The 26592-nt window shown below is 41.5% G+C and overlaps 1 protein-coding gene across 2 annotated transcripts; it reads right to left on the reverse strand.

Annotated features, from left to right (window-relative positions):
- Positions 1-8710: 8710 nt before the first annotated feature.
- On the reverse strand, positions 8711-26509 carry MYLIP (myosin regulatory light chain interacting protein). Of its 2 annotated transcripts, none has more exons than XM_054815396.1 (7): positions 26261-26509; positions 24920-25110; positions 14094-14279; positions 13136-13333; positions 12656-12820; positions 10443-10863; positions 8711-10072 (listed from the first exon to the last, which is right to left on the reverse strand). In XM_054815396.1, exons 1-7 carry the CDS (start codon positions 26345-26347, stop codon positions 9983-9985), a joined length of 1338 nt encoding a protein of 445 aa, XP_054671371.1. In that variant the 5' UTR covers positions 26348-26509; the 3' UTR covers positions 8711-9982. The 2 variants fall into 2 exon arrangements, with proteins under 2 accessions (XP_054671371.1, XP_054671372.1); XM_054815397.1 differs by lacking the exon at positions 26261-26509 and adding an exon at positions 25486-25619.
- Between the last annotated feature and the right edge of the window lie 83 nt (positions 26510-26592).

Genomic DNA, 26592 nt, shown 5'->3' on the forward strand with positions numbered 1-26592 from the left:
GATAAAATCTGGGACCAAAGTCTAGAGAGCTCTGATGCTGGCCTCAGACTTGGGCCTGTATTTGTGGCAAACTGTGATATAAGATCACTAAGAGGAAATACATGTATCACAAAAAAACCTGTTAGGCAGATGGCTAAGAACCAAAAATTCCAGTCTAGACTGGAGTCTGCTGCAGGTTAAGTCACTTACAGCAGAGAGAACCAAAAGTTTAGGAGGATTAAACAATTAGCAGCTCTCGTTTATTGGCGACGGTGCAGGAAACATTGCTGTAAATTCTTTCTTGTCTGGGATGAGTTAGCTACAGACATGTTTCCTCTCAAAGCCTTTATAGATTCAAGAACATCATTATTAAAACCCCAGAATTACTGACAGTAGTTTAGGTCCCTAGGTTGGTTTTTTTCCTCAAAAAGATAATATAAGCATCACTGGTTTTGGACTACACATCTGTAAGGCCAGCTGTCTTTTGCTTCTTTGATAATCAATTCATCAGAGATCCAAGTGCCCACACTGTGGCATCTCATGTTTTAAAACATGCAGCAATGTCCTTTGTGAAAAAGGCAAAAGATCAGGGGGGCAGGCAATTTGTAGGCAGAGCCAAAAGATTATAGGTAACTGTAGGGATTTGGCTTAAATGAAGAGAGGGAAAAATACTGCTACGTAGCAAAGAATACAGCAGCGTGCAGACAGAAGGTGGTTTCGAGTTGAGGCAGCTGGTGTGCACCTGGGCTTGGGTTCAAGAAATCAAGAGCGCAGAAAAGGACAATCCGAAGCGTGAGACTGAGTCAGGGGAGCAGGGCAGGGTTTTGTGGAGAGAGGGGGAACAAGGAGATTACAGGTAAAGAAACTGGTGGCTGTGGAGGGCAGAAGACCATGGTCATGCCAGAACATTACATTTTCAGATGTGAAGCCAGAACATCACATTTTCAGAAACAAGGCAATGCCGTGGGGGATAATAGATGTAACAAAACACACAGCAGAAGCCATAACTCAGGGTAGAAGAGCTTCACACTGGGTGCTGTGTGGAAGCTGAAAGTGAAGTTTCAATCTGGCGATGGTTTGGTGATAGAATTATCATGGAATTTGCATAACAGTGTCCCTTATAGCTGCTTGTTTAACAACCTGCAAAACTTTCTGAAAATGCCTTATCCTGCAACTGAAAATTTTCGTGTTTGCACTGAAGCAAAAACTATGTGTGCCTGTGTGAACGTCTCATTCTGTTCTGAGGGTATGCAAAACTTGAAGACATCGTTCTTATGACCACTTTCATAATCTAGCCAGAGCTACAAAGGAAAATACCCTTTCACCAAGATAGCCAGCTTTTTCCCCTTTGAATACATTCATTTTACTAGAATAAAACACAGTACCAAAGTAAAATTTCACATGCAAATTAACCTTACTTAGGAGAAATGTATTTTGATAGGGTTGCATTGGATGTAGAAAAGTGAGTTTGCAACCGTGTAGGGGAATAGGGAAAAAGTCCCAAGAGACTGACATATCACCTTGCACATAGATAATACTTCTCGGTACGTATCCAGTAAGGTGGTGGTGAAGCTGCAGGGTGTTTCACACAACAGCGCTGTACCCCTTTCACAAACAGGCTGGGCAAGAACAGGGTCCAAGGAAAAATGTGCCCTCATGCAATTGTAGAGGACTTGAGTCTTTAGAAGAAATCCAGGGAGACGGCACTCGGCTGAGGATTAGGTGTGAGGGCTGTATCTGTGCCACCAAAGCAATGTTGTTTCTCTGTGGCTGTGACTGGTATTAGACTAGGTTTTGGCAGCCAGGGGTTGCTAATTTAACATTTGCATAGCCAAGAGTAGAAAAAGAAACATATGACACAGTGCCATTTATTATTAAAAACCACAGCAATGTATTTGGTTTTTGGGGAGTTGTCCTTTATCACCCTGTCATTTGTTCCTTACCCTTACTGGTTCCTCTTTCCAGTCACATGTTCCCCTCTAGCTCAAGGACATGATTTTCAGGACAACTTACAGTTATGCTGCTGATTCTATGTTCATTAGACCGTACTCTCTTGCTGGTGTTATTCTGCCTCTTTCCATTGCTACAGAGCTCCCTGCCACATAGAGAAAATGTTGTTTGCAATCATGACGTTGGCTTGCAGGATATGGTAGTTGATTTTGAGGGATATCCTTCTGGTAGGAAGATGACTTGAGGGGGAAATGCCAGCACTTGGGCACTTGGGCACCTACCCAAGATTGCGATCTTTTGGGCAACAGTGTCCATTATAGCAATACATTTGTGTGTCTCCTTCCTCCCAAAAGTTTTTCTACACCTGTCATTTCTACCAGTCTCCAATGTCTCCTCCAAGAACAGGCTGGCAATTATTCTTAAAACCAGAAACTGACCAATCTTCTCTCTCTCTGTCCCTCTCTCTCTTTTTTTCCTTTTAAAAAGATCAGGGAAGAAAGACACGGTGCTCTTCTTCCTCCCGTTGCAGCAGAGGGATTGTTCGCTCAGGGAACAGAACAACTGTGGTCATTTACTTCTTCAGCCCCAGGGGAGGTTCAAATGCACATCTCCCCCAGGGCAGGAGAGCCCCAGAGACAAGTTGGCAAAGCACCGCTTTCCGGGTACTAAATACAAAGACCCTGCAACTGCCCTTCAAGAGTAACATGCATGTTCCAGCGCATTGCCCGGACAGGGTGCTCTCAGGACACTTCCGTATTGCTTCACTTTGTGGATCTTGGAGAGACGGAGGAGGAAGTCAGCTGCTCAAACCACAGCAGAGCTGAAAGTACTTTTAAAAAAATTCCAGTTCAAACAACAACATAGGCAAACAGTTTTAAGGTCAAACACGGAGACCTGGTGTGTCAGTGTATCTTCAGGGCTAGTTTGCTGCTGGGCATGTGCTTTCTGCATTGCCCTTTTAGAACTTCAGCTTCTGAAGCAAGAGTTGGGTTGGCTTTGGAGTGGAAGCCCAATTTTTGGCCATGTTCTCTGTGCCTGGTTTACTTCAATCATCAATAGTGTTTGAATGAGAGTCCTCTATTGACTATTTATAGTTCTAAACAAGGAAAACAAATACTGTCTCTTCAGATGAGCTGCCAATGTCTCTGTAATTCCCGCAGTTGTAGTACTATGATTGGAGTTTGGTGCCAGATGCATGGATTCCTCAGACAAACAGCTTTCTGGCAGGAGAGAGGAAGATCTGGCTCTGGCAAGCCTGTTTATGTAAAAAGTTGCCATGTTACTGTCTATCATTACCTGCGTTGATTTGCTTCGACAAAGCGGAGAAGCTAGACACCAACTACTGGATAGAGATTGCAAACACCTTCACACATACACACACCTGGTTAATCCCATTATAACCACTAAATGACCCTGAAAGGGTAGCTATAGACAAACATTTTTGTTTAGGCACCCCAATGGTAAGAGGAAAGATTAATTTATACTGATTTTTTTCTTGCTGCCCCAGGTGGAGATGGTACCCTTTGCGCTCCTGACAAGGCACAGAGAGATCCTCACTGGATGGTGTTGGCCAAAGAAAGTCAGATTCTTTCCCAGAACAGAGTTTATGTGGACAGTTGATAGAAGAAGAAAGGTTGGCTTCAGAGCCTGGATCTCAGAAATCATTGGTGAGAGAACAGAAGAGTCTTCAGGAATAAAGAAGGCTCAGCAAATAGTGGATAGGCTAAATCAGGTCACTCACGAGAGGGTCAAAGTGAAGGCAGAGAAATGCATCAGCTTTCAGGGGCAGATTAATTCCCTTCCCACTTGTGTCTCGCCCTTCCCCAGCCTCCAAGCAGCTGAAAAGGATTCTGCATTTTGGTTGGCAAGAAATCAGCAAGTGACCTGTTGTTAAGCTCTGGGAAAGCTGGTATGGTTTGTTTGCTTGGCCTTTTTCTTTAAGGAACTTGGTCTGTACACGAGTGCTATGAAAGTTAGCTGCTGGCCAGCCCCTACAAGTCCCCCATCCCAGCAGGAACAGGAGGTCACTCCAAACCTTGCTCACCATCTCTGAGCATAAGGGAGCACCGTCCCCATTCACTCTCCTGGATCCCTCACATCCTGCTCTCACATGGAGAGGAATCACGATTCCCACTGAGTTTTCAGAGTTGTCACAGTTTGTGTTTTCCCACTACCGCACCAACCAGTGATTCCTTTAGCTGGGGCTCTGAGACCCCTTCCTCAACGCTACTCCTGGCACCTTTTCCTAGCTCACACCACCCTTTGCAGGAAACTACAAGATCCTAGAGCCGTGACAGCTTTTACCACCCAGTACTGCCGAAGGAAGCGCTGAACCAAGGGGCTCCAGCTGGTGGTTTACCTTGAAGTCATGTGATGTTACAGGCTCCTTGCAGACAGGGAGGTTTGGCTGTGGCCTGCCTGGAGTGTGCTCTGGTGGGACTTTCCCCAGGGAGTTACTGGCCCGGCAGCATCTTGCCTGCCCCGGCATGCCTCCTCAGCTGCCCGGCCCTGTCCTGCCTCTCCCAGACCGCTTCCCACCCAGCCCCTCCTGCTGAGGACCAGCAGCGCTCCCTGCCAGGCCACCTGTCCCGGGGGCAGCCGCAGCCCCGGACCCCACACCAGGAGCCCCCTGGGAACTCCCTTCCCCAGGGTTCCTCCAGCAAAGCTGCGCTCAGGCCCTGCTGTGGGAAGTGCGCCTCTCTTCTGGCAGTCTGCTCCGACTGTGGTTTTACTCCCCTTCACAATTTTACTGAGGTTTCTTACTTTCAAACCCATTTATCAGTTGCTACTTTCTGTTTTAACAAGCTCCTGCTGGGTGAACCCATGGGCACAAAGGTGACCGAAGCTCTTACCTGGCACTACAGCATGCTCTCACCGAAAACGGGGAGGGGACATGAATTCAAGAAAGATATTTGACCAGGCATTACTGAAGCTAAGATTTGTCAATTCATAATTTTAACACTCCACGGAAAGTTTGTTGTTTAAAACCATATACAGGAAATCTGAGCTGTAATTTTCCCCGTCTTTGATCAACATGCCAGCGTGCTGCTGTGAAGTGAAATAGTGTAGGCTGACAGATGAGAATTTTCCCCCAAGGGCATTGTGTTAGGAACGCAACAGTGCCGATTTAGCAAGGAAATAAATCTTGAAATATACAAATGCTGCTGTGTACATGCTTTAATGGCACTTGGGGAAGAAATAAAAATAATTTAAAAATACAGAAGCCTTCATTCCACAGTTCTTTCGTGTTTTAACTTTTGTACCTATCTTGAAACAAGCAACTTCATGCTGGAGGACAGACCAGTTACAGTTGTAACCTGACACAATCCAACATCCTGCCTTTGTAGCCCCGCGCAGGTTGAGCTCTCCAAAACAGATGTTCGTGGGAATTGCACCTAAGTGGTTAAAAACACAAGTGTCCACTTATCTCTTATACAAACATTGTGGATGGAGATCTGCAAGGTTGGTATGAGAAGCAGCCGAAGGAGGGAGTCTTACAGCAGCAAGACGGCCCTGTTTTAGCTAGAGAATGTGGAACAAACAGATAAGATGGTTTCTACACAGAATTTTGAAGGCCACGGTGCCCAGAGTGAGACCTTTTGCTTCATTATCCATGAAATGAATATTCAAGTTGACAGCCCTAAATATGCTAATGAGCTAAAAGGAGAGCATACTAAACATATGACTGTAGTACTCGACCCTTCACCCAAGTCATGTTAAACGTCACCCCTGGGAGGGAACAACTAAGCTTGGGGTATAAAGGATATTGAGGAAGTTACCTCTGAGGAGGGAAGAAATTGAAGACCCCAAAGAGGCAGTCGATGGGCTGTGCTCCTTCTCCTCCACCAAAGACAGGGACACCTTCTTATTAAGCAACTGTGATTTCACCTTTTGGTGAAAATACCTGGGACAGTATTTTGCTGGCATTGTAATGATAATCAGTCATATATTAGTGCTATTGCAGTGAGTGCATTTATCAACTGCAATTCTGAACTCTTTAGATCTGTTGCTTTAATAAACTTTCTATTAGTTTTAATTTTGCAAAACTGAGTCAGTGCAAGACCTTTGGGGGCTCTGACAGGCAAACATTGACTTCGATATGTGGCTATATGCATATAATCCTTTAGACATGAACTGTTGACCAAGTCTGGGACTAAGACTGGACTTAGTCACACCTAGGCTCCCCTCTGAGGAGTTTAGAAAGCAAGGGGGTCCCTTCTGAACCTCGTGACTCAATAGGAAAGCCTCCCTCACACAGACTTTACCTTTTATGTGACAACGCTGATAGAGCAAAGGGAGGATGAAACCTGGGCAGGTACCACTGGAAGGCTGGGAGTTCCCTGCCCTAGTAGCACAGGATTGCTAGATCCTTGTCTTCTTTATTAGTAATATTTATGTGTAGCCATATTTTAGTAAGAACATCTCTCCCACAATTCAAAATCACAACCCTATCTCCACACAGCTGCTTTTGAATGCTGTTCTACCATCAGGAAGTCCATGGAACTAACAGGGATCCTGCTCTTGAATTTACCCGGCAAGTCACACTGTCTCTGAAGGCAAGTTTTTTTACCATTTACATACTTGTAGCAAAAACTTGTAGGACTACAGCAGCTGCATTGCAACTTTGAAGATAAACAAGAACTCAATTTTCAGTGAGTTCTCTTGCCAAGTTGTACTAGCTTTGAGTAGCTAACACCAGTACAGGGGCTAACTTCACCGAGTGCTGGTATGCAGATACTTTAAAGTGTGAGAGGCACCAAATGAAGCTTTACAATTAATCCTCCCGCTCCTGAGAAAGAAGGGTAAAGGACACAAACTGCAGTTGTTTCCACAAACTATTCTCTTGGGGTTTTTGTTTTGGTTTTTTCCCCTGCTGCCATACATTACAACATTCAGACAAAGCTTCTTTTAGGAGAAAGAACAGCACTTTGGCAAACAAGACCCGACTTTCTGCTGTGTGGCATGTGGAGTTCAAGACACACTATTGTTTCTTTTACACTCTTCACAGCTCGTGTGAATTGCACACAGTACTCACAAGTAACAGTGTACTGAAATGGCCAACATTGAGCAATGCATGCTGCAGCAGTTTTGGATGGTTAAGCAAAAATTTTCTAGCATAGTATGATCAACTATTTCAAACAATGCTTCCAAAGAAAGCTGTCTGAACAAATCAAAGCTATTCTTATATTGTTTTGCAAGATCCTATTAGATCTTACATATCAACCAAGTGAGGCTTTTAGTGATTTGCAACAGATCGCACTCCTCCTAACTGAAAAAGCAATTAGCCTCTGCCTGTGCTCTAGGTCCTCCCTGGCCGATACAGCTCTAGGCTCCCAACAGGCTCAGGTACAACCAAAACTCAGCAGACTCTTGTCTCGACCTGTACCTCAGCACTTCTGCCTGATCCTCTGCAGCACAGAGTAAGTTTATGGTAGTGCCAGGCTTTGCCTGGATTCCACCTCTAGCACATAACCTGTCAAACCCTGCCTTGATTAGAGTTCTAACTACTGGAATTATTTTTATTAGTGATGTCTAATTACACAGCCAATTTAATTACAAGGACCTGGAGTTATGCTTGCCTATTTTAATAGCTTGATCTTGTTGAATGCTTTAAATCAGATGCCTGTATTAACATCTATTTATATTAATTTACAATCCATTTCAGCCAGCTGCCACAGGATGATGGATTAGATGTTACTAACATAATTCTGTTAGAACAGAACAAAGTAATCTTGGGAAGTGAGGTAAGTTGGCTTTAGCACTATTGTGCACTGGTACAGTAGCTAGATATAGTCTTCTCTGAAAACACTTGCGTATCTATTCCTTCCTGTAAATGGCATGTAGGGACAATGCAACTTCTCTTCAGAACTTTTATCATCTTTGAAAATGAATTCAGTAGCACCCACTTGCCAAGAGATTAAATTTCTATCTGTAAAAGGGTAAGTTATCTTGTGCCTAATGCACTTAGCAGAGATAAACAGCTCTTGCATTTAGAATTCATGGCCTGATTGCCAGCCACCTTCCCCCTTCCATGATCAGCAGCACTTCAGAGCTAGGCTAAAATAACTTTAGGTCCAGGGCCTCAAGCTTCAATCCCTGATGAGCCATCTTGACAACAAGACATGCTACTCTGCAGTAATCTGTTTTCAATAGCAATAAAAATTTAAAAGGCCATAGTTAAGTGACCAGTTCACACTCACCCCAGTAGAGCTCTGTGGATTCCAGAGAGCTTTGACCTGATCCCAGCACTGCTTACATCCTTCAGCTTACTGGCAGGGGTAAGCCAGAGGACCACACTGGAAGTGCCCAAGCACCAGCTCTTCAAGAATGTGGAAGCAGAGTCGTAAGTTAGTGAATATGAACAGCTTCAGTCAAAAAGACACCAACGCATTGGTAATTAAGATCTTCCCCAGACAAGATTGCTGAAACTTCAACTCCATTCTCAGGCTGCATTTTTTTTTTTCATTTCTCTGATCTCACTGGAATATACCCCATATATTTGGGGCAATTTACTGTAGGAAAGTTCTTCAAAGTTAATTCTGAAGGCTATTTTACAGTTACAATATGCCAGCTGTTTTAAGAGTACACTGCCTGAACAAAGGTGGTTATTCCTTGCAGTTTTCTTCCCAACTTTGAAATTTGCACATACCTCTTCACTTCCTCTTAAAACATGACACAACATTCAAGACTAAACATGAAAATATTTCATACTGTATTTTCAGTTCAGTAATGCCTCAGATGAATTTCAGAGCAAAATTAAAGTCTTATCAATAACACAAAGTAGATTTTTGGAGTCCTTTATTAATCTGAATATAAAAAGACAGAAGTTGCCTAAGATATAGGACAAAGCTCTTGCTTCATGAGGAAACAAAATTTTCTTTACAAAGTGAAAAAATAAATACCCTCTTAGAGTAAGGTTTATATGCTAATGTGTCATAAAAAAGTAGAGTTTTAATATTTTGACAAAATGTCTGTGCAAAGAAACAGATGCATAAACACACATTACTGCTACATTAAGGCAATATGAAAAGTATAGTCAGAAAATTTCAGTAAAGTGACAGTGTACTTTTCTAGCTTTAAGCCAGTATTGCACCCAAACATGGCCTCTAGTTCCCTCTGTACCCTGGAGAATACACTAGGAAACCAGAGCCCAAAATGCCCAAGTAGGGGGGTGGAGATTAAAAACACTTTAGCAGGAAATGACCTACCCAATAAAGATGTTAACTGAAGAAAGCATTTAAAATTATACACAACCCTTTAGAAACTAATGGTACATGTTTAATAGTTTAAAAAAAAAATCAGTCTCTAAGAATAAAGCCAACTTAAAGGGCAGCTGACTGCAGCTCCTGAGACCACCAGCCAGGTTGGACGTGGGACACCAGGGAGCGCCTTGCCCACAGAGCCGTGAATGAAGGCCCGTAACAATGCTTCCTCAGAACATTGCCAACCAGAAGACTTTCCTGACCCACTCTTTAACAAAGATCTCCTACCCTTCCAATGCTCTTCTCCAAACTGTTTTCTACTTAACAGAACTCTGAATTTAACAGCTGCTTGACAAAGCCTTGTAATTTCAGTTTAATAACCAATTTTTTTTAAAAGTTCTCTCCACTTAAAGCGGTTTACTAAAAGCAGAAACTATGAGCCATACTAAACTGATACTTGTAAAAGCTAGTCTTACTATTAAAATAAATGGAGTGACTGTACTAAAAAGGATTTAGAGTGTAAAACAAAAGGCTACGCTGCTCTCACTGGGTGTATCAATATGCATACGCCACATTTCTCCAGGGTTACCTAGCTTTTTGGCAACTCTGCCATGCTACAAACTTGCACATCATTCTCCTTTTAATAACATGAATCAATTACACTTCTGCTCTCAAAAGATGTCCCAAACCATTTTGGACATGCTGAACAAAGAATATGTTCAAAAATGCAGTATTTTTGCTTTTGATTGGGGATAGGTGCCAGAGTGATTGCCTTCTTCACAATCAATGGTTGCATTTCATATTAGTGCAGTTTAAAAAAGTACATGATGGGTTTAAAGTGTATACGTAGATCATATCACAGTCAGATTGAGAAGACTGGTGTGGGTTGGCAAATACACATGCTGGACATGCTCTACACGAGATCTGCAAACAGGACACGACTGGAAAGGAAAAACATCAGGAAATTAGTTTACTTCATATTTTGAGAGTCTCTACACTTATTGGAGACTTCCCTCCATGTACACAATAACAGAGCGCTTTTCCATAATCTCCATATTTAAAACAGGGTATCAAGAGATACATGCAGCTAATTCTTACCCTCACCACAAGTTAAGTTAGCACAGCTAAAACTTACTTTCAAACACATCATCTAAACAGGATGTTCTTTGGAATTAGTTTACCACAAACAATTTTAAAAATAAGTTTTACTAGAATAGCAACATAAACATATTAATCCATGATGGTTAAGTATATGGAAACCCAAAACCTCCACATATTCGGTAACTCATATCTTAATGGCACTGCAATTACCTGTAATTGGGCAGCACAGGTCTTGCAGCATACTGTGTGGCCGCAGGGACAAAAGGTTGAATTTATTTCTTCTTCACAACACACCATACAGAGCATGGACTCCTTTAGCTTCCGCAACTTCTCTTGCAGAGCTTTTGTTTGTTGGCAGCTAAGACCCTCGCAGTTGTCACAGTTCATGCTGCTTTCCGAAGACTTAAGGGGGGAACTTGGTGGGGTTTGGTCACTTCTTGAAACAAGATCCACAATGCCAGCATTATACAGAGCTCGCCTTGCATGATCATAAACTTCTTTTGATGTTCTTTTAATGTCAAAGACGTATTTTTTACCAAGATTAATGTTTTCATTCAGGAATAGAGATGCTAAGTGGCCCTTTAAGTCTCGACTATACTGCATCATGACAGCACTGGTGACAGTGTCACACCTATAAAACAGGACAAATGCAAACTTGGTTAGTTAATACCAATAGACCTATCCCTACAATAACTTGTTCCCAAAGTTGAAGTAACAGCTCTGAAATTAATGCAAGTAGAGAAGCTTGATATAATATTTAAGCTCTTGAATGTTGTTTGCGTGACAACTCTACTTTGAAATGTGTAAAATGGAAGAGTGACAGTTATTTTACATCTTCAGATTGTGAAGTGTCTGGTAAAATGGCGTCAGCCTATGGAAGGTACTTAAGGCATTATGCTAATATAAACAGCCAGCACTTGCTTAATCCACAATTCAGCTTGGCAACACTTCTTTACATGGTAATTTCCAAACACTGCATTAAAGAATTCCAATTAATAGTCTTTGGCATAACACCTCTTTCTTCAGACAGGCTCTCAAAATTTTTTAGCATAGACTCAAGTAATATCTAACCAAATTTCCACTCAGTACTTCACATACTAGTATTATATATCACCTGAAGAGAACCAGTGCAAATGCAATGTAGAGAATTACACCATTTGTATTTGCCACTGAGTATTTCAGCTACCCTAACCATGCTTGTCACATATTTCAGTGACAGTTAAATCTGCAGAAGCCTATTAAGGCATATCACTTCTCTGGACAACATGGGAAAGAAAATACAAACCCAGAAGACAAGGACTACAGCCTCACTGGGCCTAAGGTTCAAGATCTAAGCTTATGGCCAAATGCTACTGCCCAGCTAAAATTCTGCTTAAATTAAAATCAGAAACCGCAAAGGACAGCAGAAGTTAAAAGCAGAGACAAAGATCAAAGTTAAAACTATCTAAGAAGTTACATAGTGCTTTAATTGCCTGGAAAAAAGTACGAAGAGTGCAAAACAGCAGTGCAAGGGCATATAATTACAGAGCAAAACAAGACATGCTTAACACCAGGCTCACAAAACAAGCAGTGGTTAGCTGCCAATTAGATGCAGCATTTAGAAAGGCAACTAGTTGATGTTCATTACTGTATTAGAATGATCTCCTTTGAGAAGTTGGACATGGACAGGTCTTTGCCTAGCATATGCACTTTCCTTTGCTTTAAGTCCAATTCTTCTCTTACAAAGTAATTGAAACCACTATGCAGTAGTTAATTTAGAGAAAACACCACTGTCTTTGACAGTTATTTCTACTGATCAGTGTTGGACCTCACAGCAGGAATGAAAGAGGGTTTAAAAAATCATCCATGAACAAATGAGTATAGCACCCTGAACTCAAAGAACAAAAGCATAAACACAATGGATAGCTCCTGGCATGGAACAAAATCCTGAGCATGTGAGCAAGGACAGAGGAATTGTAGGAAAATTTAAATACAGAGGATGGGAAGGTGGCATACAGACAACTTCTAGCAACTGGAGGACCCAAATAAAGGAGAAACAGGAGTGCATGAGCTATACCTACATATTCTGAAAAAGAGGATCTTCTCCTTTGGTCTCTCATCCTCCCTCTTAAGACAGGGACAAAAACCCAGTATGCATTTTTTATGAAGTATCAAAGAACATAGTAAGTTTATATTCTGAAGTGCTGTTATTCATAGTGGGAGACTGAGAAATTTTACTTGCTTGTTTTGTACTCCCACCCCACAAAATGGAAAACAGCAAAAACCTGTTCAGCTTCTGGACTTAAGAGGAAAGTAGATGCTACAAAGACAATGAAATTTTGCAGAGAATTTCTGAAGTGCAGTCAGACTGCTGGCTGCTTAAGCACTTAATTCAAATACTGTGGAAAAGAACAGCAGCAGTTGACTCTAGCGGCAATACTGACCTGTAAAATGCATGCGTCTCTGTAATTGCTCTATAGAGCCCACTTGCTGCTCTTGTACTGATCATCTTAAACAAGAGAACTACACTATTACCAGACTCCTTGGTAACAGTCAGATATACATTCTTCCCAGACTGAGTTGCCATTTGAACAACAGGATAAGCAATCCTAAAAATGAATATAAAAAAAGGTTATTTAGTTTTTAATAAGGGCATTTTCCACAAACTACTACGGTGCACTTTTATCAGAAGTTACAATGATCTCCAACTTGTCTGCAATGCTGGATTCAAGATGCCATCTCAAAAATATATATAAAAATCAAGAATATTAAGGCCAGTTGTAGTCTTGATTACAAGCAGGTAGTGCCCTCAGACCCTACATTCCAATAGCTCCTTTTAGTAATTCATAGAGCAGTTCTGTGTATTTATGTAAAAACTAGAGGCATGCTCAGTACTTCTGAAAATAGTTCTACAAAATACATACCTGTTGATAGGACTGAAGTCATCTTTACAGATGGATATGCCTTCAGGTCCAACACCAATAAGGAGTTTTTGCCCTTCACTATCTCTCACTGAGTGCCACTCTACCCCATAGTTCTCCAGTGTCGTAACAATCTGTAGAACTTGGTATTCAGCAGAAGCTTGACTTAGGCCTTCTAGCTCCTTGTGCTTTGCAATAATGCTGTTGATGAAAAGATTAAGGATAGGTGAAATAACTCAAGTATGTGCTGTTACTGGCAGCAGCTCATTTTAACATGGGTTATCAGATGACCTAGTTAAACAGATTATTAAATGCTCCTGACCTGCTTTATCTGGTTATAGATTTCCAGTAATCATTAAATGGAAAGAACTCCGAAGTACCAAAACACCCTGAGAGTGTTCATGAAACAATACCATGCATTTGCTTAGAAATTAAAAAGCAACATGTAAATCAAAGCTTTCCAACCCCCCACGACGTATTTTCCTGAACAACTAGTAAGTTAATAACTAAAAAAAAAATCTACAGAAAAGCATGACAAAGTTGCTTGATACTCAGGATTTGAGCTTATGAAGGTGTTTTGGGAATCCTGTTTACTTCTCAGTGTAAGGGTACTAAGCCAGATAAATTCTTGTTACTTTCTTTCACAAGCATAGGTTGAAGACATACTTGCAATTTGATTACTTTGCTCCAAGTATTTAGATACCTATATTTCCCCAAGTACTAGAGTTCAACAGCTTTTGCTTATCACAAAAAATACTCATAATTGAGCTTAAAAATGAACTCAAGTCAGAACATTAGTTAAACATTCAGGCTGTATTTTGATCTCCAAAGCTATCTAAATTATTAATTTATTTTTTTTGTAACAAAACAAGATACACTGTAGCATCAGCAGTTAAGGGCATAATAAAATCTTATGCTTTTGGTCTCCAAAAAGGAGGTTATATCATTGTGCTCTTTTTACCTCTCCAAAATGGTAGTGGTGAGCTCTTTTGCACACAACTCTTCATAATTGTACTTGGCAGTATTCTGGTTATAATCTCCAAACTTCATCTGTGCCAACAATGCACTAAGTTCAATTGCAAGCTCTGAAGAACACTGAAGATTACCAGCAAGAAGATCTTCTTTTATATGCAAGAAAAACATATGCCTGCAATGGAATCAACAATGTTTGCTTACACAAGATGTTAAAAGATGTTTGTAATCAAGTATCAAATAACATTTCAGATGTTTGGTAACCGTCTGGTAATCAAGAATTTGCAATGAATGTACCAAGTAGAGAAAGTCTGGCATAAGGGAAAGAAAAAGGCTTCTATCTTTTTATTCACTTACATTTAAAGATGAGGCTACAACTGAAGACAGAATCTAAAAGCAGTATTAAAAGAATGAGCACTTTAATATCATCATCTTAAGAATAAAAACTGCTTTAACTCTTAAGGCCACTTAGTTGCTAAACTGAAATTAGCATATCAATGAAATATATTTGGATTAGTTTCCTATGTTTAAATTTCTTTGGTTGCCCATTTACAAATTATCCTGCATTTCAGAAAAGCAAATTTGTGAAGAGCAGCCCAAAGGAGCATACACACATCTATCATGCAATGGAAGCCACACTTTTGTTACACAGCTGAAATGCTTCTGCCACCAGTCAAAGGGAAGGTGGTGCTTTTGCCAGTGACATGATTGACAGAATAACTTGAAACATCTGAAAAGGCATTGTGGAATAAAATACAAAAACATCTAGAGTATTTGTCAGACCAACCTTTACACTTGGGATCAAGGCAGGTTTGACAGCTAGCTGGAAAATTCAAAGCTGCTCTTAATTATCTAACAGGTCAGTTAGACAAATCAAAATTTCCATCAACACTAACAGCAGCCTCCTAATTTCCCCTGTAGTCTAACTTAATTTCTATAAATCCATCCTTATCTCCCCTCAGGGAAGACAAAAAAAACTTTCTTAGCATTTGTTCTTAAGATTCAACATATTTATGGAAACCAGATGCAGAAGTAATTACATATCACTGGAAAAAAAATCTCAACAAATGAAGCCTAGTACCCACCAGGATATGTCTTAGCTTCCACAGTAATAGGACATTTACATTTTACTTTTTCTAAAATTAAGTGTAATCATCTTTTCTTAAGAAACTATATTGAATCATTCATCACTGAAGTTGAAGATGCTAGTAAGTGATTAGCTTTCCTTCCAGCAGCAATTTTGGATAATATCTCAAGTATATCCTGTTATAGCACCCTATAATTCAATGTACAACAGGGCAAATAGGGCTAATTCTTCACCGCTATGAGCGATTACAACATTTGCAAGATTTGTTTTCATTCTTAGCTCTACTATGGTAAATGCTGCAGCTAAGAAAATACTGGCCCAAAAGACTCCCCAAATCTAGAACTTTTGCAATCAGGGAAAAAAACAGGTATTAAATTATCCCATAAGCTGCCCTACAATCCATTTCATAGAATCATAGAATGGTTTGGGTTGGAAGGGACCTCAAAGATCATCTAGTTCCAACACTCCTGCCCTAGTTCCACCCCCCTGCCATGGGGGTTCCTGCAGCAACTAACAGCTCCAACACCTCCCTTTGCATTGCAAGCGGTTTGAGGCATGCTAGAGCTTCACTGCAGTTGTGACGCAAGTGCTAAATTGCATCACTCTGATGTCTAGCCATCTGTCTATACTTCAGCAGTTCTAGTGGGGGGTCTGGTCCTCACTCTGTAAAGGATACAAATTTAGGTGGCAGGAGGACCAGAACTTCAGACAGTACTCTCCACCATTAGCAGGTTATTCCTTGTTTAGGCTTTTTTTTTGGAGCAAGTTCCAAACCTCTGCTCCCATCCCTTTCTCCTACCTTGCTAATTCATAACCTTTGGCTTGGGTCACAGAAAGGCCTATCTGTGGTTTTTAAAATGCATTGTACACATGTACATTGTACACATTCCTTTTGGGGCTCAGTCCATAAATCCAGAAAAGACATTTGATGAATTACTAAAACACTATGGCTGAAACACATTCAAATAGTAGGCATTTCCCTAATTCCAATCAACATTACAAAAATAAGTGGCTTTTCATGTCCTTCTGATCCTCTGTTAGTACCAGAATAGGTTTTCCAGTCATTATAATTATGTACTAATTACACATACAGTATTTCAAAGAAATATCTGACAATTTTCTTCTGATTAGCTGACACATGTTTACAACTACCACACCTAAATGCTTTAGTTTATTTAATGCATACGATAGCACTGACTACATAGGGAAAAGTCAGTCTTCTCCCCTTGCTGGGAAGACCTTATTGACATCAAGAGAGGAGCTGAAAAACAAAAGATTGCTCCTGCAAATACAGATGCACTACAGAAACAACTACAGCACAGGCGTGGCATGTCACATTACATTACTAAAAAGCCAAGTAATGGCATAGGTAGATAAACAAGTTTAAGGTACAATGTTAAACAGCATCACATCAGCTAACGTGCAGTAACTTCCCATAACTGAGTCCTAACACATAACGGAAAACACAGAGAGTAAGCTACTTTGCGTTTTTCTGATAAAGGGGACAAAGGTATGGCATGTAATGGACAGTTATTGCAAAGTAACTAAAGCTATGCAAGTTCATGTCTTGGCTTACACTATAGTAAGCTATTTTGCCAAGCCAGAGAAAACAGATAAAGCCACCTATATTTAACAGTCCATCTCACAAAGTCATTGGTTTGCACATAAAAACCCATTGCTGGACCAAGCCCATTGCCTAAACTGCACCCATAATACACTGGAAACTAGTTAACATAGAGCATACCAGTGAAATCAGTTTTTGAATGACAGTGAATGACTTCATACTGATCCCCTATAGCAGCTGCCCTGAGCCAAAGTTCAAGTAGCAAATTCACTGTTGTTTTTTTTCCCCCCCATTTTGAGTCCTTAAGGGTGTTTGAGGAAGTAAAAGCATCTAGAAATTGAAAGATAGTGAGGTTTGCAAACATTTTATACATCTGAAAGTGATTCTGATTAGTGCAAATTCTGATTTGCCCATTCAGCCAACAATTGCACTTCTCCAAAGTGATATTAATATCCATTTCAAAAATCATTCCCCTTCAAGGTTCAAAACATGACACTAGCCAGAATCTGATTATAAAAGCAGATTTTTCTTTTCACACAAAATTGAAAAAAGTCTTTTAATCCTTGAACAGAAAGGCAAAAAACCCATATGCTTTTACTGCTGAACACAGTCAAGCAAAACTAAAGCATTAGGAGCCTTGAAGCAGTTCCTTATCTAATTATGGCAAAGTCTAAAGGACTCAACAGATTGTCTGTAGAAAACCTGGTCATATTACAGATTCTATTAGTTACCAGAAAGTATTTATGTAAGTTTTTGTAAATTAGATTGTGACCCAATTACTTAATAGCACTCAATCCACTGTCCCTCTCCTCTCTAGGAATCTCTAGATACAATGAAAAAACTGTTAAAGCTTTTCCCACCTCTAAAGATACTTAGGTTGTGCAGTAAAAGGGTACTCAGTTTTTCAAGAAATTTATTTCAATGTTAGTATTTTATGCTTAATGGATTTTTTTACCTAGCAACTGAACTGTTTATAATTGAAGTCCTCTAAAGGTTAGATTTCCAACATCGCTAGTAGAATGTCTTAGTTTGACCACCATATAAGAAACTAATTGTTTTCGTTCCTGCATCATTCACCACTTCAGTTACACATGACGCATTAATATTACCTGTTACAAATTTGAGAAGTAACTCAAGTCAGATAAAAGGTATGTTTCCTATCCCCCTCCCCCAATATTCTCTTAGCACATTCTGCAGCTTTTTACTACTCTTGCCAAAGTTCTGTTTTATTTTTAAATCCTCATAGAAAACAAGTCTTCACAACCCTGAACTTTACCAATCAATTGTTGTGGCTCCTAGTCATCTTAACATCTGCCAGACATGTTGGGACATTGAACAACTAGTGGCAGCTTTAACAACAAACAGACCTTTCCATTGCACTTGTAGCCCGAGTTCTACACAACAACATTAGTACAAAAAACAGTCTATAACCTAAACCAGCACTAGTTCCCACCCAAAACCTCATGCTAGCTAGATATTCCTATATATTCAATTATAGAACATTTCCTTTGAGTATGTAGTTCAAATTAGTACATGGAAATACTGATTAGAGTACAAAGCATCAAGTTTACCAAAGCTATACTTCATTAGCCACTGCCCAGGAAGAACTTCTTCCTTTCCAAAGGAAGAAAAAACACTTTTAGAATTAGAAGAGGATCACATGCTTCTTCGCACTAGTTACACTGGTGATTTTATATATTCATTTTTTATCCTTATTTTTGCCCCAGATCTTTTCATATAATTTAAGTTCTATGTGCATATTAAAACACTCAGTAAAATCAAATGTACAGTGTATTTTAGTTGCACATAAATAATTTGATACAAATACTGTAGAAAGGGGAATTTGCAAGGAGATTTCAGTAGATGGCCCATTTAAAAAAAAACCCACAACCAAAGTCACAATCCTAGGTATCACATCAATTGCTTTTTGCCTCCCTCTGAAGTGATTTATGCAGGCTGACTATACTGAACACCACTTCCAGAAACAGAGCTGGAAGACAGGGACAGAAAGCAGAATAAACCCAGCATAATCCAGGAGGAAACAGTTAACAACCTGCTATACCACCTGGACACTCACAAGTCTATTGGGCCAGATGGGATCCACCCAAGAGGGAGCCGGCAGAGGAACTTAAGAAGCTACTCTCCATCACTTATCAACAGTCCTGGTTAACAGGGGAGGTCCCAGATGACTGGAGGCTTGCCAGCGTGACACCCATCTACAAGAAGGGCTGGAAGGAGAATCCAGGGAACTACAGGTCTGTCAGCCTGACCTCAGTACTGGGGAAGATTATGGAGCAGTTCATCTTGAGTGCGCTCACCAAGCATATGCAGGAAAACCAGGGGATCAGGCCCAGCCAGCACAGGCCTACCCCATGCAATGCTACAGGCTTGGGGAAGAGTGGCTGGAAAGCTCCCTGGAGGAAAAGGACCTGGGGGTGCTGGTTGACAGCTGGCTGAACATGAGCCATCAGTGCACCCAGGTGGCCAAGGCCAACAGCATGCTGGCTTGTACCAGGAATAGCATGGCCAGCAGGAGTAAGGATGTGATTGTGCCCCTGTACTCAGCTCTGGTAAGGCCGCACCTCAAATACTCGTCAGTTTTGGGCCACTTGCTACAAGAAGGGCATTGAGGTGATGGAGTGTATCCAGAGAAGGGCAACGAAGCTCATGAAGGGTCTAAAGCACAGGTCTTACGAGGAGTGGTTGAGGGAACTGGGGTTCTTTAGCCTGGAGGAGGCTCTCTACAACTACCTCAAAGGAGGTTGTAGTCAGGTGGGTGTTGGTCTCTTCTCCCAAGTAACTAGCAAAAGGACAACAGGAAATGGTCTCAAGTTGTGTCAAGGGAGGTTTAGATTGGGGATTAGGAAAAATTTCTTCACCAAAAGAGTGGTCAGGCATTGGAACAGGCTGCCCAGAGAGGTGGTGGAATCACCATCCCTGGAAGTGTTCAAAAAATGTGTAGACATGGCGCTTTTGGGACATGGTTTAGTAGACATGGTGGTGTTGGGTTGATGGTTGGCCTTGATGATCTTAAAGGTCTTTTCCAACCTTAAAGATTCTATGATTCTATTTCACTACAATGGAATTCCTACAGGAGGCAAATCACCTAGTTACTGTTCATACAACTGAATTGGCAGTAACAGCCCCACAAAATAAGCGCTATGAAAAGTATATACATAATACAAGATTAATTTCTCTTAACTCATTGAAGATAATGTGCATTAGGATTCAAAGTTCTGCACTGCAGACTACTACTTCAATCAAGGAAAACAGGGGAAATAAAACTTTTAATATAGTCTTTAGACTTCTAAGTTCTACGCTTAACTGTGGAAAAAGTGACAAACCCCAATCCTTTACCAATTAAAGTATCTGCATATGACTAATGATTCCTAAACTAGAAATATAGCCAAAAACCCAGTCTCTTGCCAGACTACTGTTGGGAACCTTAACATACATCACAAGGACCTGTCTCTTCTCTGGGGTATGACACTCCTTACCACATGGTAAGGCACTTTCCTGCTGGTAAGTAAATTTCCCACTCTCTAGTCTAAAGGCATCAAAATTAAGAGGCATTATTGTTCTCCTGAAAAATATATTGATAAAGATCTCTTAGCAATAGAATATAATTGTTTTTAAAAGCAGACGTAAGGGCACTCCAAATGAAAAAGCAAAACCATGCACAGTTACAATTATGTCCCTCAGTATCTTTGTTCTTATTTGCTCTCAGCAGAGTGGGGGAAAGGTTACCAACTGCAATTCAACTCTGATTTAGACAAACAGGCCCATTAAACTCACCCTGGTGTCTATTACAGCAAACTGTTTTATTGCATTGTAACATACCATGACACTGCTGCACTGGCTAGTCAATGCTATGGGATAATAGGATGTTTTTCTTATTTTCTACCTATTACATGTATGTAACTGCTTACAATATTTTACAAGCTAGTTCTTAGTTTTAACTAATTCATCAATACAACAAAAACAATGTCCTTTGTAAGTATAATTCAAATACTGGGAATTACCACACAACTTTCAACAGCTTCCAAAACAATAATTACCTATTTCAAGGCTGGCAAAATACAGCTATTTTGAATGCATCGTGAGATTGTGCGGCTCATTAGAATCTGATATTTTATATTGTCATGGCTTACATATCAATATTTGTTTTTCAGTCATATTGCACAAGACAAATAACTTTCCCATTTTGAAGTACATCTGGGTAAATCTTACATTGCTCAAAAACCGATCCACTTCAAAATTATTTCCACTTGTGCAATCACTGCAACGTTGATTTTATCCTGCCGGACTTAAATGTCTCCTGGACGACCGTTTGGCACAGTTTGCCTGTTGTGCGTCCCAGCGAACACAATCATTGTTAAGGTGCATACAAGTTTCGATATTTCTCCGCTACACGTCTCACAAAGCAAGCTTTTAGCCAGAGCAGAAGTTGTTTCTGCCCCGAGACAGAGGTGCGGGCCAATGAGGAGTTGAGCTCCTCGGCCTGCTGGGCCGTTCCCCAGCGCCGCAGCCGCCGATTCGCCCGGCCCGCCGAGGAGTAGCTGTGAGCCGAGGTTACTCCCAGTCAACGACCTGGAGTTACACCGTGCCGCCTCTCCCCGGCCGCAGCCCGCGGGGCAAGCGCCAGAGCCGCACCCCGCTACTGCGAACGCCGCCCGCAGCCAGCGCAGCGCAGGCAGCGCGGCTCCTCCCGACCTGCTGGGATCACTCCCCCGTCCAAAAGTCTCCTAAAAATTCCAGTTAGTGAAGTATAATCGTTTCTCCAAGTCCGAGCTCCTCATGAATCCAAATGCGTACAAATTCGATAAAAGAAACACCCATAAATTATTCTGACAAAACCTCGTCTTTTTTTTTTTTACTGTTGCATTACCTATCAAAAAATACAGTGAAAACGAACATGACATAAGCCAGAGCTTATGATCTAAATCTTGGATTATCACATGTATCTTTAAGTAAAAAGACAGCAGTTCTTTTCAAGCCAATGCGATTTTCCATTCAAAAAAATGTATAGTTATTCAACCTCCTCTAAACAAGCACACTGTTCACATTGCAGACTTGTTTGTAAAACTCTAGTTGACAGCAGCAGATTAAATTTGAGTAGCATTCTTGCACTGAACCACTTTCATTCCACTGAAAACAATTCTAAACTACAAAATCCTGTGGGGAAATTCAGTACTAGTCAAATAAAAGTTAGAAATTGAGATCCAAAGAACAATAGAAATAAACCACTTTAACCCTGTGAAAGGAAATAAAGTGTAGTAAGAAGGGGGGTTTACATCCAATTCTCCCATTCACAAAGTGCTTAGTGAAGGTGGTTTGTTGCCATAGTGGTCAAAGGAACAATTATAACCTGCACTGCATTTGCACTCAGTAGCAAGAAGGCTCCCTCGCATAAGAAGATTAAAATGCACAAGGTTGCAATCTTCCACTGGATTGCACAATGAGTAAAAAACAGCAGAAGCAGAGGTTGATGTTCAGTTGCCAGATCAGCTTTTCACACAGCATGTAGAAACCTGACCATTAAATTGCTACAGACATACACCTTGGTTTTAAATTTAAGTGCAAGAGACAAGTATCTCTAATGAAGCAGTACAACTGGGGTTGACAAAGCTTCCAAACTATATAGAAAAAACCTGGTAACAACTCAGTCACAACATTCACTATTACCATCATGATGAAGCATATCAACAAAATTTAGAATTACTCACAGCTTCCCAGATTTCAAAAGCAGTCTCAACATGCATCCAATTTATATGTAAAAACAGCATCAGGGGCAGCAAGTAAGACTGGGAGACTTCCTCAGCAGTACAACTCTGCCAGAAACACCCTATACATCAGTTGTGGACATAACTGCTAAAGGAAACCAAGGGTACCCATCACTATTTCTTCATCGACCAGCACATTGACTTTGCAAGTAAAGGTAAGAAACAAGGTGTCAGCTGTAACTGTACAGCTAATCCTTGCAATTCCATGATACACCTATTGGTTTAAAGTTCAGTGACAGGTTTAACAAGTTTTTTGTTTTCTCCTTGACACCCCACGTGCTTACATGCAAGCTAAATATGAATGCACAGTTATATGCATATGTAAATCCTCAAGCAGGCCTGAACAGAAAAAAAAGAGTAGATCACAAACTCAGTGTCAGCACTACAGAAATATACATTAACCACAAGCACTATTGAATTCTAGGTCTGTGACATAGACCACTGGGCACACACAACTAAAAGGCAGCTACTGCAAATTATTTTACAACTTGTATTTATTTTTAGTGAGAACACTAAAAATACTTGGGATGTAGACTGAATGGCTTAGCTGAAGCCTCAGGACTATTCATGTTTGCAAGACAGGGTGACATTAAATACTAGTTTCAGTGCCTGTTGCTCTCCAAAATGGTAAGTAATTATTTCCAGAGCAGAATTTTAATCATCTCTTCTGATGATTGAACCTCAATTAATTTTAAAATTGTTCATTAAAAATATTAGTTTTAGAACACTCTTAATTCATACATAAAAGAAAGCTTGTCCCAACTACAACCTTTTCAAGTCATCTTTATAGTGGAGAAGTACTTGCTACTTTGATGTATGTATACAAGCTCTGTTACATTCTAGTTACACAACCTGTCTTTTAGGCCCTTGGGGTATGTTTCACCAGTACAAGCTCTTTATTAACTTGCACAACCTGCCAAGTCTTGCATTGACTGTGTTGGAGGCAGCAACACAGGTGCCTACAGAAATCTTGTGAAGTTGAACAAACATTCATCAAGGATAGCATAAAACAGCCAATCATATCAGCTTTAGGTTTCCTCAGATTCACCCTGATTTGGCCTGTGTGGAGACACATCCAACATGCTCAGGGTAATCTCTTCTGCCTCATCAGGTATGAAGTTGTGTTGCTCCTTTTGTTCTACACAAAAATCCTTCGTTTGGTTTTATACTTATTCTCATTGAGAATATTTAAATAAGAGGACAAGTTTCTTTAAGGAAAGTACTTACAGAGAGCCCAAAGATATGCCATGGATAGTAGAATTTATTTTTCCAAAATAAGGTACATTAAAACTGGAATTTGGTTAAAATGCACTTGAAACTAAAGCTGTTATATAGGACAACTATGGTCTAACTCCATAGCATTCTGAAAACTTCAGCCAGATCGATGAGCTGAAACCACTGCTCCCCAAAAGCCTCTCCCCTGCATGTTAGTTCAAAAAATAAAACAATATATGCATACTCCTAACTCAAAACCTTTTTCCTATGAAATAAACACCAAACCATGCTATAAGCCTGTGACCAGACTCTTCAGACAAGTATTCTGTGCAGAACTACCATGTTGTATCCATGGTCTTAATTCTGAAAGTACCAAGTTAAGGCAAGTAGTGAAAACATGTTTTGGCATTATCATATAGACACTCATTTCCAGTTTGCCCCATTTGTATAAACTGTACTATCTAAAACTACCGGGAAAAATTAGTTGAAAGGTCAGCATTAAATATATGTGCTCAGCTTTCTTTACAGATAACTCAATTGTAACTCATGTAGTAATCGAACAAGGTGTAAAAGCTAGTGTTCGCTACTAATCTTCGAAAACTAATTCTTACAATTGGATAACAGTTTAACAATTTAGTCAGGAGGACTAGCCACAGAAGGAGCAAAACAGCTGTTTCTTTTGTAGCCTCAATGGGCCTGTAGCTATTTGAAAGTTACTGTAACATAATACCAGACAAAAAGGAATTCAGCAAGTTTTTTTTGCTCTGTGGGAGGAATTGTTTCCTGCCTTTCTGTGGTTTAGAACGACCTAGAGTAACACCACTGAACGGGGGTTACTATCGGACATGCAAATGCTACATAAATAGTTTGCTACCCCTAACTTAAGTTTCTTCCACTTCCAGCATTAAGTGCTCATGGAATTACCTACGGTCATTACTTACTGTTAGCTGCACAATACTTACAATATTAACAGTTTTATTCTTGCTTTTTTCCCGAAAAAAGCATAATATATTTAAATAACACTAAGTTTTTAAAACTACACAGAAAAGTCAAGCTAAGATTACCAGAAGATGGAAGAAATAAAGTCAGTGTGTAATCACTTTCATAAGTTACAGAAATTAAAAACAAAATAATAAGTTAGATCTACTTACAACCCTCTACTTTACCTTGTCTGTTCTTGTAAGATAAGATGTGGCTCTACAAAAAACTTCACTCTTAATTTGAATCGATAAGGGGCTAAACCATCCATCTGCTGAGAGATTCTGTTCCTCAAATTCAGCCACAGATTCTCCCCTTTGCTGCCAGTGAACTGCAGTCCAAAATAATCAACTTCTATAATCCCCAGCCTTCTGCAAACCTGAAAGAAAAAGGTTCTTTATAACAGCCATACCATGTAACAATGAAAAATATCACCTGAATCAAGTACTGTTTCAGACTGCTCACTTAAAACACAAAAAAGAAATCCTGCTGTAAGCACCTTTATACAAAAGATTACTTGGATTTTAAGTTGTGTACAAAACAGTAGGTAGACAAATACTAAGAATAAACTGGGAATTTCTCCACTAGTCGAAAGCCACATGGATCTCCGTGGTCAAATTCCTCTCCCCTCCTCAACCCCAGTACAGACACTTAAAAGGGTCAGTGGATTTCCAAAAGAGGAGAGTATCTCTTATTCAACATCACAGCCAATAGCACTTTCTACGCAAGAAGGAGAAAAAAAAGTACAACCCACAAGTTTTATTTAGATGTAACAAAACTAGACTGCTGCGTTTGGCTCTCTCCAGCATCCTCACGGCAGCAGCCGCAACCACATCGAGGCGGTAGCGACAGAAGGGTGAGAGCACCTGGACGACAGCTTCAGCCAGCACGGCCCCAGCAGGCCACGGGGATCATCTCGACACCGCCCGGGTGGCGTCACCCCGGCCAGGTGGGTCCCACTCGTGCCCCCTACCCTCGGGACAGTTAGAGCAAGCCGCAGCAATAAGGCTGAGGCCTTCCCCAGGCTCCCCCGCCTGCCCTTCCCACACGCGCGATAAAGGAGAAGGTAGAAGGGCCGGAGAGCCCCGAGGCGGCGATGCAGCAACCTCTGCATCCAATATGGAGGGAAAAAAAAAAAGGGAAAGCGGGGAGACTGCGGCGGTGGCTCCCCACCCCCACCGCCGCGGACGCCCGTGCGCAGGGTTGCGCCGCCGCACGGCCCTGCCTCGCGCCACCGCCGCCCTCAACGGCCAGGGCGCGCGCTGGGGGCGCCGCGAGCTGGCGAGGCCGTGCTCCTCGCCCCTCTCCCTCCCCCCCACCCCCAAGGCGCGGTGGCTTGGGGGGGCGTGGGTGTGTGCGTGCATGACGCGCGCCCGCCGGCTCTCGTGCGCGTCTGTCAGGCACCAACGGTCTGCGCTGCCCAACGGTCCCCGTCACCCCCTCGCCCCCTCGCCCCTCGAGCTCTCGTGCCCCTGGAAGGCGGCGGGCCAGAAGGGTGACGGAGAGGAGAAGGCAGCGCGGCCCCTCACCTGGTTGAGGCAGTCCTCGCCGTTGGCTTTCGCCTCTACCTCCACCTCCATCACCACCGCGTCCGGCCTGGTCACATAGCACAGCATGACTGGGGCCAGCCAGCGCCGCCGCTGCCACAGACAAGCGGAGGGGCTGCTGCCGGCGAAGAATCGCAGCTGTCGCTACAGGCTGAGGTGCGTCCCCGGCCGCCGCTTGCGCCGCCACAACCAAAGCAACCGTCCCCCGCTCCCCTAGTGCTCGCGCTCCGCTGGCCCTGCTCCCTCCACATATACCCTGCGTCTCCCCCTCCCCCCTCCGAGCGGCACCTGCGGACCAATGGCGAAGCGTCGCT

This window comes from Grus americana, chromosome 2, assembly GCF_028858705.1.
Source record: "Grus americana isolate bGruAme1 chromosome 2, bGruAme1.mat, whole genome shotgun sequence".
In the NCBI taxonomy this organism is placed as follows: domain Eukaryota; kingdom Metazoa; phylum Chordata; class Aves; order Gruiformes; family Gruidae; genus Grus; species Grus americana.